This window comes from Cervus canadensis, chromosome 17, assembly GCF_019320065.1.
Source record: "Cervus canadensis isolate Bull #8, Minnesota chromosome 17, ASM1932006v1, whole genome shotgun sequence".
NCBI lineage: Eukaryota > Metazoa > Chordata > Mammalia > Artiodactyla > Cervidae > Cervus > Cervus canadensis.
The window spans coordinates 13,540,013-13,558,269 of NC_057402.1; the positions used below are offsets into that span (position 1 = coordinate 13,540,013).

The following is an 18,257-nucleotide window of genomic DNA, read 5'->3' on the forward strand; positions in this document are numbered from 1 at the left end:
GCCACACCCAGCCCTTTGTGGTTTGGTTGGCCCATGGGCTCGCCTGGAGGCGCACCCAGCCCTCTTCTCAATACCTCCTTTGGCCCCAGACAAGTTCATACACATCCACAACTTTCATTCCATTCTGTTCACAGAGGCTCCAAACTTACCTCCAGTCCTAACCTCTCGCCGGAAACCTCCAGATCTGTTCTCTGCTGGAAAGTCCCAAGACACTGCCAACTCAAAGTGCTCAACACACAAATCCCTGCCCTCCCCCATCTCATCCCTCCAGACAGCCTTTGACGCTCCCCCTCCTCCCCATACCCTATCCATCACTCCATCAGTTGGCTCCACACCTCACTCATACACTGCCAGCCCCAGGGGATGGTCCTTTGGACGGTACCCTGGGCCCTGTTGCTGAGGGGGGCACCGCAGATCATGCTGCTTCTGCGCTCCCAGGCCCCACCCTCTCTGCACTGGCCTGGGAGACATGTGACCCAGTGTCTGGGAAATATCTAAGTGGCCACTGGATTTTCATGCCCACTGCTGCCTGGAGGGAGACTTGGGATCATCTGTGGCCCTCCCAGGTGGCGCTAGTGATAAATGCAGAGACACAAAAGATAAATGCCAATGCAGGAGATGCAAGAGACACAGGTTCGATCCCTGGGTCAGGAAGATCCCCCGGAGGAGGGCATGGCAACCCACTCCAGTACTCTCTGCTGGAGAATCCCATGGACAGAGGAGCTACAGTCCATAGGGTCACAAGGAATCGGACATGACTGAAGTGACTTAGCACGCATGCACATGGGACAAAGGGCTACCCTGTGGAATACATTAAAGTGAGAAAATGAGAAAGCATAGGGCAAACCTTAGGAAGCACCAGCCAACATTAAACATCCAGCCAAAATATTTATCAACCAACCAGGGTGAGGGAATATACATACACATGCACATATTTACAGATATAAAGGACTATGATACATAATTTACAAATAAACTATATATAAAATACATACTTTTATTATAAAATCCATACAGTCAATGGATTCTCTCAGAATGCTCTCACTGATTTTTGCCAAGCCTATGTATTTATAGCCAGCCTATGCCTGCAAGAGATGAATGAGTGTAGTTCCAATGTGAATGTCAGTTGATGTTTTATGTTAGCAAGTAAGATGAAAGTGAAACACGCCAAAGATGTGTATCAGAACTTCACTCATTGATGACATGAGCAATTGCTCAGTCAGGTAGTAGTTGCTGAATGCTGGCCAAATTTCCTCAATTTTTTTGTGCTGCTCACATTGTGATGGCTTACAGACATAGCACATTAAAAAAAAAAAAAAAGAAATATAGTCTACACACTATATTCACCCAAGATACACCTCTAAATTTAATTTGCACTATTCACATTTTCCCTATCACTTTCTCAATCAAGTCTAGAGAGTCTAGACACTGCAGAAGACATAAATCAAGCCCTGATTGGTAACACCTGCCAATTTCCGTGGCGGAAATACTCTGGCCATGGCCGATTTCAAGCTGCAGCCATGGTGTTACTAACCACAGAGGTGGAAGGAGACGTGCAGTGTAGCCTGTAATATATTGCCTCCATGCAGATGGAAATGGGTGCAAATAACCTGAAGAGCACAGGTAACAAAGAGTAAAATAAGAAGAGACACATTTTGAGTGTTTATTACTATGGTTTTTAACATAAATTACGTGCAGATTTACATAAACTTGTTTTTAATGACGGCCGTGTTTAACAACTGGCTTGGAAAATTCTGGGAAATTCACTAACCTGCTCTCACAAGCTAGTACAGGCTGGCTGCAGCGCACCACTGGGAGCACCGCCTTTCAGGGATGGGCTGAAAAACGGATGAGACAGAACAACTGAGAAGGGGCCAAGCCAGCAGGAACATCAGAGAGAAGAGCAGCTGGTGTGCAGAGCGGACCGTCCCGGCAGACGCAGGTGTGCGCAGCGTTCCTCCGCACAAGGGCACACAGAGGCCACTCGGGTCAAGGCTGGAGGCTGCCGCCGGCTTCTCATTTCTTCCATTCTCTCTTCTTGCCCTTCTCCATGGAGCTAAGGCAGGAGGAGTGGGCCTGGGGAGGCTGACAGCATGGGGGACCTCTCCATCTGTAAAGGGGGGGCAGAGTGGGCAACAGGAAGTCGGGCAGGAGCCCGCGGGTGGGGAGTGGGGGAAGGGAGGGTCCTGGCGGGCCTGGGAGGGACCTGGGAAGAGGTGGGGGTCGGGGCAGGGCTCAGAAATGCCCTCCCCTTCCCAAGCTCGGACTTTGGGGCCCAGCCCACCGAGGTCAAGTTAACCAAGTCACACGACACACGCAGCCTGAGCTCTGGCAGAAGCAAACGGGCCACCTGGTCCCCACTGCCCCTCCCCGCAAGAGACCCCAAATAAGCAGGTGGAGGAGAAGCCTCCGGGCCCCTCCGCGTTCCCCACGGGAGGGCAATGGCCCTGAGGAGCCCTCCTGGAAGCCGCACCCTGCCCTGGCCGCCCCGGCCGCCGCGAGCCTCCGCCCTCTCCTCCGCCTCCAGGTGGCGGCGCGGCGCGCGGGCGAGCGGGAGCCGGAGCGCAGGGCTGTTCGCACCACGCCCCCGCCGGACCCGGGTCCCGCCGCCGCCGCTGCCGCCTCGCGGCAGTCCTTCCCTCCCGCCCGCCGGCTTCGGGCCCAGCCGGGCGGGACGGAGCCGCGGCCTGGCCTCCGGCACCCGGACCCGAGAGAGGTGAGTGCGCCCGGATGGGTCGGGTAAGGCTGGGACAGTGGCTGCCGCCCGGCCGAGGGAACTACCGACCTTCAGCAAGGCCGGTCCCCCACCCCCCACTCCCCACCGCCCACCTGGAAAGGAAAATGCAAAATCCAGTCTCCGACAAAGGCCTGGGGGCGGGGGTGGGGGGCGGCCGGGGGCGTGGAGAGAGGAGAAAGGCCCGGAGGGAGGTCCTTATCATTACAGGGTCCAAATTGATAGTGCTGGGGGGTGGTCCAGGTCCTACCGCCCAGAGGGCGTGCCGCGAGGGTGGCGTGTGGCGTTCTGAGGGCCAGAGGGGGTTGCCCTGTCCAGGGACCCTGGAGGCTGATCTCGAAGTCTAACACTGTCCAACTGTCCAGCTCCCCTGGGGCATGGCCCGACCCTGGGTAACTGCAGCTGAGAGGGAGGGGCCCGGGAAGGGGGTCAGTTTGTGCCCTGGGAGAGGAGTCCAAGGACCCAGTCCCAGGCTGGGCGCTTTTCTGAGAGGGAGGTGAGTAGGGGCCGACTACCATCTAGTGTCTCCTGCTGGTCCCTGGCTTCAGAGGCGTCATCTCCTGTAACTGTCTCAAATGATCTTTCCATCCATCCTGTCCTTCAGCACATCGGCTGTCTGCTATGTGGTAGCCCCAGGTGGAGGGAGCTGGTTCCTGCCCAGACCACTTACATTGTAGCTGGGGAGACAGACTCAAATTCAAGAAGTGACTGGTGGGACGTACACCTTGCTTCTCCTTCTTGCCCCAGATGACTAAGCTAACTGCGGGACACCTGTCCCCAGCCATACACCCCAGACTAATTAGAGACCCCCATATCCCCACCATCAGTACTCAAAGGGCCCCTTCTGTATCCACAGCACCATGTACACCAGTCATTGGGATAATTCCTAATATACCTCCTAGTCCCCTTGCAGGCTTCAGTTTAGAATACACCTCTTCCAGGAAGGCTGCCCTGACTGCCTCCTCTTGATCAGATGCTTTTTGTACATTGGGGTCCCACAGTGTGGCTCCTCCTGCCCATCACCCTTCAATCATAGCTGTTAGCAGAGTACTGTAGTTGCTGTGTCAGTCCCAGTCTTACCTTCTGAATCAGAGTTTTGAAAATTCAGCCATTCAAGTTTCATTTTGTTATATGCATGATGTTTTCCCTTTGATCTTTTTTTTCCTAGTTGTGTCATGCAGGATCTTTAGTTGTGGCATGCGAACTCTTAGTGGCGCCTTGTGGGATCTAGTTCCCTGACCAGGAACCCAACCCAGGCCCCGTGCACTGGGAATGTGGTGTCTTAGCCACTGGACCACCAGGGAAGCCCCTTATGGTGTTTTCCTTTGAATAGTTTACTCTGGAGACCGGGTTACTGCAGAACCTCTATTCAGAGTAAGAGAAACTTGAAACTTGCCATTTCTATTTTCAGATCTCCCCTGTGCTCCTCCACAGTTTCTTGGGCAGAGTCCATCACTTTTTTGTTACCTTGGGTCCAAACCCTGATACCTCAGAATAACGCCTAGGGTCCCCAACTGGTCCCCAGTGGAGGATGAAGAGGGTCTAAGAACCCACATTCTAAAGAGAGAACAGCTTCCCGCCCTTCTCCACTCCTCCAGGGCCTGCCTCCCTCAGTGCCTTGGGGACAGGAGAGAGAGGGACAGGAGTCCGTGCCCCATAATGTAGCCTACCACCCGAGGTCCCCTTGCCCTTGGTCATCTCTTCTCACCGGCCACCCAGCACTGGCCCTGCTGTCCCCTTAGGAGCACAAGACAAAAATTCTTCCGAGGTGCACTGGGGCCTCCCTGCTGGCCAGATCCCTGACATGGGAGCCTTGGCTGCAGCACCGCCTCCTCCATGGCTCCTGGCTCCCACCCCGCTGTCAGACAGTCCTCCTGGGAGATGTCAGCTCCTTTCCTCCTCATCCACTCAGCCACACAGCCCTGCATGATGATTGGAGGGCGTTAGGCCACTCACTGTCCACTGGGGCTGCCTCTTGTCTCTCTCCAGGTTTCGTCTCTTCCTGTCCCAAAAGGCACCCTGAGCAGATTGCGTGTCCCCTGCCAGAGCAGACCGTGTCCCCTGGGCTCCTCTCGCTGTGGCAGCCCGTGTCCCCTGGGCTCCTCTCGCTGTGGCAGCCCCACCCCCAGCTCTAGGAGACTTCTGGAGAATCTCACAGCCAATCACTGCTCACCTCCGATCCCAGTTCCTTCCCGGCCCTCCCCAGTACTGAGTGTGCGTGTGTTAGGGGTGGGGATTAGGATGGGGAGGTCCTGAAGGCGGGTCAGATCCATTGCTGAGGGACAGTTATTGCCTCTTTGTCCTCAACTGGACCCCAGTGGTCAACTCCAGGGCAAGAGAAAGAACCCTCGACTCATGGCTCTATTATACTATTATCCCCCTGCATTGGGAATGTGGAGTCTTAGCCACTAGACCACCAAGGAAATTATACTTTACATTTAAGAAAAATTTAATAGAAATTGTGTTCTACTCCCAGAAATGGAAAATCAGTGCCCCTGGCCACAAAAGGAAGGTAATTAAACAAAAAGCAGTGGTATTAAGCTTGAATTAGCACCTGTTACCTGCAGAATACACCTGAGGCTGACTCTCTAGGTTACAAAGGGAGATTGTTGTTGCTGTTTAGTTGCTCAGTCGTGTCTGACTCTTTGGGACCTGATGGATTGTAGCCCTCCAGGCTCCTCTATCCATAGGATTTCCCAGGCAATGCTGGAATGGGTTGCCATTTCCTTCTCCAGGGGATCTTCCTGACCAGGGATCAAACCTGAATCTCCTGTATTGGCAGGCAGATTCTTTACCACTGAGCCACGTGGGAAGCTTAGCAAGAATTAAAGTGGTGCTTGAGAAATAATGGCACCCACCTGAGGCTTTCTCCTTCGTGTAATAAAATGGATTAGGACAGAACTGGACTGGGAATAACAATCTTTACATGGCTAAATTCCTATCAGTCAGCACCTGCGGAGTGCAGAGTACCACAGATAGCCTAAAGCTGTAAAGCTTCAGCTCATCCTGTGATGAAGGCTCTCTCTCTTTCTTCAGGAAACCCATCCTGATGTGCCCCCTTTACAAGCCGGTCTTGTCCTGCTGTAAGGCTTGTCATGTTTTATCGTAATGGCATATTGGCTTCGACCAGGTCTATCTGACTCACTCCACTATCCAGGTACCCCCCACAGGGCCTGGAGCACAGGTGGTGAATGAACAGATGAATGAATAATTAATGAATAAGTAGGTTGAGCTCCTCGACTTTGATCCTACTGGGCTGCTTCCAGCCATGTCTTTCCTTTCTCTTCCTCCTGTCACTCAGCATGCTCCATCCTCCAAGGCCCTGCTGAGGGCTCTGCTTCCCCAGGAGGCTTTGTTCAACCACCCTCAGCAATCCTGCCTCTTAATAGTCCATCCCTGGCAGCGCCTATGCCCCGGGGAAGTTCAGTTCCAGAGTCCAGTGTGTTCCCCACATGTCCAGAAGGCGAGAAGAAGGGGGTGATGCCGCAGGTGCTCAATAACCACCACAGAGTGACTCCACACGGTGCCTCCTTCAAGGATGCAGCTGTCTCGGCAGCTCTAAGAGTTCCCCATTGCTGCTGTAACAATCTGACCACAAGCTCAGTGACGTCCAACAACACAAGCTGACTATCTTAACAAGTCCAGAAGTCAGAAATGGGATTCATGGCTGAGTTCCATCGTGGAGGCTATAGGAGAAAATCCATTCCATTGCCTTTTTCACCTTCTAGAAGCAGCCTGCATTTCCCAGCTCTTGGCCAGCTCCCATCCTCAAAGCCAACAACGGCTGGTCCAGTCTCTCCCACCCCGCACCACTCTGACAGTCTCCCTCTTCTGCTTCCATCTTTCACCCTTGTGATTGCATTGGGCTCACCCAGATAACCCAGAATAATCTCCCCGTCTCCAGATCCTTAACTTTATCACATCTGCACAGTTCCCTTCCCCATGTAAGGCAACGTATTTATAGGTTCTGAGGATTAGGACGTGGGCATCCTCAAAAGAGACCATTATTCTGGCTACTACAACAGCTATCCCCTGGTAGGCAGAGGACACTGCGGGTGGTGGTATATTAACAGTAGCTGACATTTACTGAGCATTTAAGCTTGGCCCAGAACTGTTCAGAGCACATTACCCAATATTCTGGGAGGAAGGTGCCATTCTTATTCACCTCACTTCATGGATGACGCCCTAAGAGGTTAAATAACTTGGCAAGAGGCTGAGCTGGGGTTTGAACCCAGGCTGTCTGGCTCCAGGGAGCATCTCCTCATTTTGAGGCTACCTTCTCTGGCACCATGATCAACCCAGGATACAAGTCGACAGCCTGGGAGCAGCCCAGGCAAAGTCTGAAGCCCAACACTGAGGGAGAATTTTCACCAAGATTTTCTGGGTGAGACACCACATAGACTATACATACTTTGCCAGTTCCCTCTCATTTCAGCCCTTTCTCCCCAACCTAACACTCACCCCCGATCAGAGGCACCTAAGCTTATCTGGGGAAGTTGAAGCATGTTCCCTAAGGGTTCCTTTTAGGGGCTGCAGACACTAACTCTGGAAGAGTTTGGGAACCTTAACCAGAGGGGCACACATAAGCCTTCTGCAGGCATTGGATAAGAGGGTGTCCTAACATTTATTGAGCACCCACTAAAGGTAGGCATGGTTGTAAAGGATTTTTTTTCTTATTAACTCATTTAATACAACAACTCTGTGAGGTACTGTTACTATCCCCATTTCACAGATGAGGAAACCGAGGCACAGAGAGGTCATGTAAGTTTCTGAGGTCACACAGCCAGTGTGAAGAGCCAGGATTTTACCCACTCTCCACGAGCAAGAAGCTGATCAACCCCAGCCTGCCCTGTCTCACCCCATTTCAGTCAGCCAAGTCCTCTTTCGTGCCTTCTCAGCATAATCTGCTCCCTTTGCACCTGTGAGGCTGGGGTCCCACTTTCTAGGTCAACCAGATTTCTTGAGAGCACCGTTATATTTCATTCTTACACCAACCTTCATTATTAACCCCATTTTAAAGAAGAAACTGAGCCTCTGGGCTCAGACTTGCCAGAGCTGTAACAACCAGAGCACAACAGATTTGGGATTTGAACCCAGACATTTAGATGCTCCCAACTCAGCCTGAGCAAGCCCAGCCTGCAGGCCCCCTCCAGGAGTCCACGGCCTCGCCGGGAAGGTGACGCGGGTTCCCCACCTCTCCAGATGTGTGTGCTGATGCTTCAACTGGACTTGAGCTCAGATTTTCCTGCCTTCGGGTGTCCAGGTTAGTCACGCTCTGTCTGAGCACCCACAGATGATCTGAGTGGGGGCAGAAGCAACATTGTGGCGTTAATCAGGCCCTGGGTCAACTGATGAATCAGCTCAGATCAGAGCCTGCTGGTGTGTGGTTGGTTGATGCCAGAAAAGATCATTTTCAGAGAAACCAGCCCCTTGTTGCCTGAAACCGTCCTGGGAGTTGCTGGACTCAGCAGTGATGAGTATTTCTCGAAAGTTGCGCACCTTAAGGAGGAGCTAGGAAGCTCCCAGCGACGAAGCACAGGGCAGGGGAGTCTGCAAGAGGAGGCCTGGGGCGGAGATGAGCCAGTGTCGGAGCCGAGTGAGGAAGTTAGGGACTCAGTCCCGTCATTTGGGGGATAAAGAGAGATTTCCTCTGAGGCCGGCCAGCTGTGCTAATTAGAAGAATGAACTGGAAAAACGTTAGGTTTTTTTTGTTTTTTTTTAAGTAAACAGTCTGTACACATTCTGAAGTAGGCACACATCCTTCCATTAGTGTGAGCTCACTGTGAGGACACATCTGGAAACACCCATATCTGCACCAGCGAGCGTCTCGGCAGGAAGCAGAGGCCACTCCGGCGGGGTGACTGGGGAGACGGTGACATAGGGACGGTTTTGAAGGGATTGGGGAGGATTAAGGGAACCAACGCAGGATGGTGCAGCACCCCGAGACTAGCATCTCTGGGGAGCTGTTACTGTTACTGTCCCCAGACCTGGAGGAGGAAGGGGGTGAACAGCGCAGGAGAGAGACTCCAACAGGAGCTGATGACTGCAGTAAAGGGACAGCCAGTCTGAAGTGACCTGGACTCCCCTGATCCCAGTCTCTGGCGACCCTCTGATCCCAGTGAGTGCTTCCGCTTGCCCAACCCGACAGAGAAGCCAGAGAGTGAGGGAACGCTGTGATATAGTCAGTAGAGTAGGATGGAGAAGGGTGAAGAATGGATCTGCATGGAGGCAACCAGCTCTTCCATGCTTGCCATCAGCTGCCATTTCTGAGCCCCTGCCACCGTGCCTCCTTGGGCTTTACACCGGAAAACTCCAGTGCCAAGACCAAAAACCTACGAGAGACTGAAAAAGAAGACATGGACATAATCGTTACTTGCACCGGCTATGGAGGAATTCTGACCACGTCTCTGGAGCCCAGCCCAATGTGGGAGAGGATTTCTGTGGGCAAGAAAGACAGTTATTAGCACAGCATCTCAAATCAGCATTCCAAGAGCATGGGCCATAATTTACCATTCTCTAGGTCCCAAAAGGTTCTGGAAAACAACGCATGCCTCATTTTAACTAAATGAGCTCTTTGTTGTTTATATATGGCCAGTGCCAGATTTTGTTTACAAATTCTGCTGACCCTGCCAAGGTCTGGACATCTTGACACCAAGAAATACAGTAAAGTCTAGCCAAAAGCCACTGACTCTGCAGGCGGTGCAATGAATCTCTTTGCTTCCCCAAACCTAGCATTTTCTCAGGGAGAGCCAGAAGTGCCCATCTCCCTATTCCACAGGCCTATTCTGGATCTTTAAGTAAGTGGTATAGGTACCATGAAGGCTTCCCCTGGTGGCTCAGCGGTAAAGAATCTGCTTGCCAATGCAGGAGAGGCGGGTTTGATCCCTGGGTCAGGAAGATCCCCAGAAGAAGGCAATGGCAACCCACTCCATTACTCTTGCCTGGGAAAACCCTATGGACAGAGGAGCCTGCCAGGCTATAGTCCATGGGGTTGCAAAGAGTCAGACACGACTGAGCAACTAAACAACAACAACATAGGTACCATGCTGTTCCGTCACACTAAAAAATGAAGTGTGAGTTGAAATGGAGTTTGTTTTAATTGAAGACTGAAAGGTTCCAGATATGTCTGGACATCTGTAAGCAGAGATTGTAGGCTAGAAAAAGAGAAGCAGGGAGGCAGGACCACAGAGTACTGCCACATGGCCCCACTCCAGAGGCCCCCACCTGATAGATTATAGTGTGTTCCCACCCCTGGAAGTGGGCAATATGACAGCCCTCGAAGGATTCACTTTGCAATAAACTTTCTACGTCACAAGCACTGTACCCCTGAGAGTCGGAATCCTGGACCTAGCAACTGATGATGGGCTTTAATACCCCGCTTCTGTCCAGGAGGGATAGGATGAGGCAGAATGTAATCGCTGCAGGAAGCAGCTTCACAGCCAGGCTCAGACACCCAGAACTCAGTGGCCTTAGGCAATTCACTGAAACTCAGTTTCCTGATCTGCGAAAGGCAGAGAATAAAACCACAGTATTCAAAGGGTAAGAGCCAAGAGGGTATTTGAATGGACCATAATAACAGCTATATATAAGAGGGTATTTGGAGTGAACAACAATAACACCTAACATCTACTGAACCCTAGTACGTGCCGGGTGCTGAGCTAAGGGCTTGATTTAACTCGTGCAATCACCTGAACCTCCATTTGAAGCTGCGTCCCCATTTCACACACCGGGAACCCAGCACAGAGGAGTCCAGGGATCTGTTCAAGGTTATCTACTAACAGGTGCAGAGATGGAATTCACACTCTGGAATTCAGGCACTCTGGCTCTCCAAGCCAAAGTCTTAACAACCACTTTCAGTATGACAATCTTTAAAAAAGTTTATCTGTGCATTTTTGTGGCATGAGTAGTTAGTCCAGAAGACTCCATTTGTGAAGGTTTCACAAGAAGGAGGAATTTCAAAATGAGGACCAGCAGAAGAGCCTGCTGGGAGGTTGCTGGGCATGTGCCCAACAGGAAAAGCAAAATGCCTTGCCTCCCCCTGCTCTCCCTGCTCCCCTACCAGGGTATCTTCTGCCCTCCTGCCCACAGTCCCTTTCCTTCCAGAGATTCACCTAGTGGCTCAGTCACGAAGTGTGGAGCTTTGAGCCCCCAGAGCAGTTAGCAGAAAATGAGCCATCAGTCTGCCTCTGTCTGCCTCCACTCCGGCTGCCGGCCATCCCTAACCCCCAACCATCCATCTGACCACCAACCACACGAGCTTCTGTGGACTCCTGCAGCAACCAGTCCCAGACACTCAGTTCACAAACAGGAACAGAGTGCCCTGCTCTCAGCCAGGTACAGGGCAGGGAACGAGGGTCCTGCAGAGAGATGGCTGTGGGCCAGTGACCCCAGTGGGCGATGCTGGGAAGCGATGCTGGGAAGGGAGCCAATGACCAGGGGGAGGGACTCAGCACAAATTGCCTGGGACAGCCAAGCAGACCTGATAGGGCAGGTGAGTTTCCGGTCTTACAACTGCGGCAAGAGTCCAGGACGCAGGGCAGGAGGTCTTCTGAGCGGACAGGGACACAGGAGGTAAGGTGCGCAGATGTGAAAGAGAAGATGCTGAGGGGCCAGCAAAGTGTGGCTTGGGATAGGATGCAGGTGGTGATAGGGGCTCTGGACTCAGCTGCCTGGGTTTGGATTTCATTGCCCCCACTGAAAAAATCAAGAGACATTATTTTGTTGACAAACGTCAATCTAGTCAAAGCTATGGTTTTTCCAGTAGTCATGTATGGATGTGAGAGTTGGACCATAAAGAAAGCTGAGCGCCGAAGAATTGATGCTTTTGAACTGTGGTGTTGGAGAAGACTCTTGAGAGTCCCTTGGACTGCAAGGAGATCCAACCAGTCCATCCTAAAGGAAGTCAGTCCTGAATATTCATTGGAATGACTGGTGCTGAAGCTGAAGCTCCAATACTTTGGCCACCTAATGTGAAGAGCTGACTCACTGGAAAAGACCCTGATGCTGGGCAAGATTGAAGGCAGCAGAAGGGGGCGACAGAGGATGAGATGGTTGGATGGTATCACCAATTTGATGGACATGAGTTTGAGCAAGCTCTGGGAGTTGGTGATGGACAGGGAAGCCTGGAATGTTGCAGTTCATGGGGTCACAAAGAGTCAGACAGGACTGAGCAACTGAACTGACTGACTGACCTTTGGCAAGATAACTTGAGCTCTCTGTGCCTCATTCCCCCATGTGTAAAATGGGGATAATAAGAGTAAATAAGAGTATCTACCTCTTAGAGCAGTGAGAATCAAATGAGTTCATTCATTTAAGTACTTAGAACAGTGCTTGGCACCCAGTAAGTATTAATACACAAAAGCCCAGCGTTATAACTATTAATGTTTTTGTCTGGGAGCTTGTGGGGCAAAGGGCCCTGAAACCTCCTTGCATTCTCAACAAAACCAGTAGGAGGTCCTCTGAGCTGTCCCTGGCCACCCCTGCTGCAGGCACACTCAGGCGGTCTAAGGCGCCAGTGTAGGAATCCAGGAGACTGCAAACCTAAGGGCAGACCCCCCCGCCCCACCCCACCCCTCGCCCCCTCTATCTGGGCCTCATTTCTGAGGTCCCTGCGCGCTGGAGAGAGGCCCTGACAGCCAGGGGACACTGAATCTACTGGATGGCTACTGATGTGCTGGCGCTGGGGACACAGAGGTGAACAGCACAGAAGGGTCGTTCCAGGGGCTCTCCTTACCTAGGGGTTCCCGATGAGGCTGGAGAAGGACCCTCGAGCTTTTGCAGCCGGGCCCAGGGTGGGTGAGCCCCCCGCTGGCGGCTCGGGCTCCTGTCCCCGGGGGCAGGATAGTAGTGGGGGCGGGGGAGAGCTGAGCCTCCAGGACGGGTCTGCGCGACCGACCGCGACTCTTCCCGGCCGGCGCCAAGCCTGTGGTCGCAGAGAAAGGCAGGGAGCTGGGGCGAGGCTGGGTGTGCCCGACGGGGGCGGGAGGAGGGGCTGGGGGAGGGGAGATCGGGGCAGGTTGTGGCTCCAAATTCGAGGAGGAGGAGAGCCTGACCGGGAAGCGGGCCGCCGGCTTCCCCCGACCACCCCCTTCAGCAGCCCCCGACGCAGTGTCCACCCCGCTGGCCGCGCGCCGGCTGTAAGAGGGACGCGGGTGACTGCGCCCCGGCCTCTCGCAGCGCAGGTACGTGCCCCCCATCCCCGGAGCCGGTCCTCTCCTCGCCACCGCGGTGGGGTCGCCCCCGGTTCCCTGCATCCAGCTCCGAGCCGCCCCCAGCGCGGCCCGCGAGCGCGCGGAGAGGGTCGGGGGCAACCGGGCCCCACGTGCGCGCGGGGAGGCCAAGAGCGGGGCCCGGGCGGGTGCGTGACGGCGGCGGGCAGGCGCGGCAGCGGCTAGGCTGCCGGGCAGGATGTCTCCGCCTGCGGTTGCCGCCACCCCCTGGGCTAGCTCCATGGCCACCTGGTAATTACTGCCTTCCCCGGCCGCCTCCCCATCAGAAAAGTCAGACAGCTAACCCGTCTCCTCCTAGAGCTGCAAGGCACAGGTGATCCACAAAGGCTTTCCTTGCCTGGCCCCAAATCTACGCGCGATTCCTCTCCTGCGACAGGCAGCTCCATCAAGTATAGGGCGGGATTACAGGGGCCAGAATAAGCCCCCCTGCCACCTAGTGGGGTGGGGGGGGAACCTGCCTGCGATTGGCCGAATAAATGCCAGGTGGGGTGGCTGGTTGGCCTGAATCTCGGCCTGCAATGAAGCCGGACCAGTTAATCCTGGAGCTGGAGAACCGCGCAGCGCGCGGGAAGGCTCTTCGGGGTTTAGCGGTGGACTGAGGAGAGAGCATGGACTTGGAGCCAGAGGCTGTGTGGCTTTGGGAAGGTCACTTGCTGTGGCTGAGCGTCTGTAAACTGGAGATGACTACTAGCTGCCACTTCACAGAAGCGTGGGAACAAAAAAAGATATGGGAATGGTTTGATATTCTGCAAAGCTGAGATGATATGGTTAGGGTTTGGCTTCACCCCCGCCGCCCACCAACGCACATGAGTTTCCAGGAGAAGGAAGGCGGGAAGAGAACTCCTGAGCCTAACAGAGGAAGCAAGGCTGGAGCAGTATGGATGCTTTAGGCTGTACAGATGAGAATATCTGCCCACAAGAGCCTAGTTTCAGAACGAGACATTGTGAGTTCAAATCTGGACTCTTCCACTTAGAGCTCTCACCTTGGACAAGTCACATACCCTCCTTTTAGGCCTCAGTAGCACCATCTGTGAAATGAGTATGATAATACAGTATACTTCCTAGAGCATGAGATCATGCACGTAAGGATCCTGCCTTAAAAGCTTTGCAGTCCTCCCTAAATGTTAGCTTGGAGTATTCTTCTTCTTCTTTTTCTTTCTAAATATTTATTTATTTATTTGGCTGCATCAGGTCTTAGTTGTGGCACTTGAGATCTTCCTTGGGGCATGCGGGTTTCTCTCTGGTTGTGGTGCGTGGACTCTAGCGTGCACAGGCTCAATGGTTGCAGCATGTGGGATCTTAATTCCCTGACCAAGAGTCAAACCCATATCCCCTGCATTGATTGGAAAATAGATTCTTAACCACTGGACCACTAGGAAGCCCCAGTTCTGAGTATTCATGTTGTTACTATTATATTGCACCCTTCTGGGTACAGCACACATTGTAGAGAAAAAACTCATTGAACAGCAAAGAGTGGAAAACAGTTTCATCCTTCCTGTCGGGCTGGTCTCAAACGATACCTTAGCTCTCTGAGCCTTAGAGTTGTTCCGTCTCTCAGTCACGTTGGACTCTTTGCAACCCCATGGACTGCAGCACGCCAGGCTTCCCTGTCCTTCACCATCTCCCACAGCTCACTCAGACTCATGCCCATCGAGTTGGTGATGCCATCCAACCATCTCATCCTCTGTCGTCCTCTTCTTCTCCTGCTCTAAGTCTTTCCCAGCATCAGGGTCTTTTCCTTCAGTCTTTCCCTGAGTCAGCTCTTTGCATCAGGTGGCCAAACTATTGGAGCTTCAGCATCAGTCCTTCCAGTGAGTATTCAGGGTTGATTTCCTTTAGGCTTGACTGATTTGACCTCCTTGCTGTCCAAGGGACACTCAAGAGTCTTCTCCAGCACCACAGTTCAAAAGCATCAGTTCTTCCTCAGCCTTCTTTATGGTCCAGCTCTCACATCTGTACATGACTACTAGAAAAACCATAGCTTTGACTATAGGATCTTTGTCGGCAAACTGAACCTTAGTATCTCATGGGGAAAATGGAGATTATTATACTTACCTCACACACTGTAAAAAGTCCTTTCATGATTTTGCAGGGGGGGAAAAAAAGACGTGTTCCATTTATCTTTTGTTAAAAAAACACTTCAAAAGATAGTGGCTTAAAATAACTCACCTGTTTTGCTCACGAATCTGCAATTTGGTCACAGCTTGGTGGATATAGCTTTTTTCTACTCCTTGCAGTATCAGCTGAGATGGCCCAGCTGGGGCTAGAGGGTCTTCTTCCAAAATCACACATTTGTGTGGTAAGCCAGTTGATTCTGGCTGTCAGCTGGGACTGTCGCCCAGGGTCTAGGTTCCTCTCAGTGGGCCTCTCTGAGGCTACTTGGGCTTTCTCACAGCATGGCACCTAGGTTTCAAGAGCTGCTATCCCAAGAGACAGGAAGAGGGAGCCCCCAGTCTCTTTAGACTTGGACTCAGAAGCTGATACAGCGTAGCTTCTGGATCATTTTACTGGTCACTAGTCACAGAGCCCACCTAGATTCAAGGGGAGGGGACTGACATATCTCTCCATGAGAAGAATATCACATGATTTCCAACCATTTTGAATTTACCACAACTTGAAAGTCTTTCCTTTGTTTTGTTTTGTTTTTTTCTGAGTGGCATGGTGACAAATTAATTAATCTTTGCAGAAGACGTAGGCTTCTCCAAGAAGAAGACCAGCAGAGATACAACCATCCGAGACTAGGGCCTTATCCCAGAACCTGTTTGGTCAGGATCAGTTTCTCTGGGTCTGATTCTGGGTTGAGGGAGCAGGCATGCTGCATGGCAGCTTCTCTAGAGTGTGTTTCCCTGGAACCTCTGAGGCTTCAGTCATCAGCTCTGCCAACCTCATACCCTTAAAGCAAGAGGAAGAAGCCAGAAAGAGAGAGTCATTTGAATTCAGAAAACTAGATTTTAGCAGGTGGCCCAGGCTGACTGTAATGAGCATCTTTGTAGCTCTTGCTCCCTGGAGAAGTCTGTTTCTCAAGAGGGTTGCTGCCTGGGTGTTTGGAGTGATTGTTGTCAGACACTATTAGGTTATTAATTGATGGGTTGGAGCACTCTGGGGCTAGAGGCAGGAAGCTGGTGGGAGAGGCAGGTGCCGGGAGGGTTGTCATGGCAACCTTGTGGCCTGTGGTTTGTGCTCTGCCTCAGAACGGGAAGGATGGCCCAGACAGCTCAGACCTTCTCAGACAGACAGATTCTCCAAAGAGAGACCAGAGTCTGTCTTTCGGGTTTCTGTTGTAATGCATTTTCACAAACAGACCCACGCATACACCCTGGGAGTCAAAACCAACCTTCTTCCTGTTGCCCCATCCATATCCTGACTGCCTCCCCAGTTCGTTAGCTCCTAACTTCAGTTTCAGCCATGCTGGCCTTCCAGGCAGACTGCAGAAAGAAACAGAGTTTAGACTCATTTATTCATTCCAATGTCCAACACATTTTCCTTGTGCCTTTCGGACTTCCCTGGTGGCTCAGACAGTAAAGGATCTGCGTACAATGCGGAGACCCGGGTTCAATCCCTGAGTCAGGAAGATCCCCTGGAGAAAGAAATGGCTATCCACTCCAGTACTCTTGCCTGGAAAATCCCATGGAGAGGAGCCTGGTGGGCTACAGACCACGGGGTCGCAAAGAGTTGGACACGACTGAGTGACTTCACTTTCTTTTCTTTCTTTTGGACCAAACCACCTTCTCTCCGACAGAAAACAAAATAGACCCAGCTCCTCCCTTCTCATGCAGCTTGCCGTCTGGAGGGAGAGATGGGCATAAGACATAATCTTACAAATTCCCATGCACTGCCTGGGGAATTATTAAAATACAATTAACTCAGACCTTGACTTGAATCCCAGCGCTGCCCGTTGCCAGCCAGGTGATCCTTGGTGTCTTCAGTGGGATAATAATAATTTCCTGTCAGGGTTGCTGTGTGGCATTATCAAGGCACCTACCTTATGGAAGCACAGTGCCTTGCACATTGTGGGAAGCTCAAAGCATGTAACCACCCATGCCAGTGCCCTTGTCCCACGTCCATTTATCATTCTGATCTCACAGGCCACCTTCTGTCTGTATGAGGAGTTCTGGTCCTAGCTCCCTGGCAGCCATAGTGATCAAACACCCAGGCATCTCCACTCCGAAGGGCAAGTTGACCAGGTAGGGATGAAAAGAACCCAAGGAAGGCTCTGGTTAATGCCATGGGATGGGATGGGGAGGGAGGTTTGCTTATCCCGTGGGTGTCGGTGAGGGCTGTGTGGAGGAATTGGCATTTGAGTCACCCTTAAAACAGTGGTTTTCAAACTGGTGTGTGTCAGAAAAACCCAAGGAAATTGGTCAAAATACAGCTTCTTGGGGGGCTTCCCTGATGGGTCAGTGGTAAAGAACCTGCCTGCCAATGCAGGTGGGGAAGATCCCCTAGGGCAGGAAATGGCAACCCACTCTAGTATTTTTGGCTGGGAAATCCCGTGGACAGAGAAGCCTGCTGGGCTACAGTTCATGGGGTCACAAAGAATCAGACAAGACTTAGTGACATTTGAGAAGTGCTGCTCACAGGGCCTTAAATACAACGTGGGGGTTGTGGTAAACAGAATAATGGCCCCCGAATGATGTCCAGTTCCTGATCCCTGAAGTCTGTGAATATGTTACCTTACATGCCAAAAGGACTTTAAGGTAGCAGGTGGAATTAAGGTTGCTAATCAGCTGACCTTCAAATAGGGAGATTGTCCTGGATTATCTAGGTGGGCCCAGTGTGATCACAGGGTCCTTAATAGGAAAAGGGGGCTGGGGTGGGGCAGAGAAGGAGATGTGAAGATAGGAGCAGAGGTCAGTGTGGTGCAATGTGAGATGGACTCAGCCTGCCACTGCTGGCTTTGAAGGCAGAAAGGGGCACAAGCCAAGGGATGCCAGAAGCCTTTAGAAGCTGGAAAAGGCAAGGAAGTGGGTTTTCCCCCATACCCTCCAGAAGAAAGGCAGGCCTGCTGACACTTTGATTTTAGCCCAGCAAGACCCACTTTTTTTTTTTTTACCACACCTGGCAATATGTGGGACCTTAGTTCACCTGCATTTTCCAAGCATGGAGTCTTAACCACTGGACCGCCAGGGAAGTCCCAACTTTTTTGTTTTTTGAATAATTTTATGTCCTTTTGGCTGTGCTGCATCTTCAGTTGCTGTGTGGGCCACTCTCTAGTTGTGGTGTGAGGGCTTCTTATTGCAGTAGCTTCTCTTGTTGCAGAGCATGGGTTCTAGGGTGCTCAGGCTTCAGTAGTT

The 18,257-nt window shown here is 52.2% G+C and overlaps 2 protein-coding genes across 7 annotated transcripts in view; one reads left to right on the forward strand and one right to left on the reverse strand.

The window, feature by feature from the left end:
* Positions 1-1,054: 1,054 nt before the first annotated feature.
* On the reverse strand, positions 1,055-4,432 carry LOC122454898 (translation initiation factor IF-2-like). Its single transcript, XM_043489580.1, has 3 exons — positions 4,405-4,432; positions 2,474-2,829; positions 1,055-2,110 (listed from the first exon to the last, which is right to left on the reverse strand). Exons 1-3 carry the CDS (start codon positions 4,430-4,432, stop codon positions 2,057-2,059), a joined length of 438 nt encoding a protein of 145 aa, XP_043345515.1. The 3' UTR covers positions 1,055-2,056.
* GPR68 (G protein-coupled receptor 68) overlaps positions 2,572-18,257 on the forward strand; it is a 34,687-nt gene continuing 19,001 nt past the window's right edge. Inside the window, exons 1-2 of one of the 6 annotated variants that reach the window (XM_043489561.1) lie at positions 2,572-2,716; positions 17,049-17,147. The gene's annotated coding sequence lies outside the window, so the exon portion shown is untranslated. Of the gene's footprint in view, positions 2,717-5,486; positions 7,998-12,294; positions 12,428-12,612; positions 12,916-17,048; positions 17,148-18,257 lie in introns of those variants that run through there. The other 5 variants (XM_043489562.1, XM_043489559.1, XM_043489564.1 and 2 more) reach the window with 5 other exon arrangements.

What these genes read in the sequence shown, in the direction of transcription:
- LOC122454898 (XM_043489580.1), bottom strand. Translation starts at nt 4,432, where the DNA reads ATGACCAAGGGCAAGGGGACCTCGGGTG. An exon ending in GGGCAAGGGGACCTCGGGTG is followed by an intron (nt 2,830 to 4,404) that starts GTAGGCTACATT and finishes TTTCCTTTCCAG; the next exon opens with GTGGGCGGTGGGGAGTGGGG. An exon ending in GCCGGGGCGGCCAGGGCAGG is followed by an intron (nt 2,111 to 2,473) that starts GTGCGGCTTCCA and finishes CCCCCTTTACAG; the next exon opens with ATGGAGAGGTCCCCCATGCT.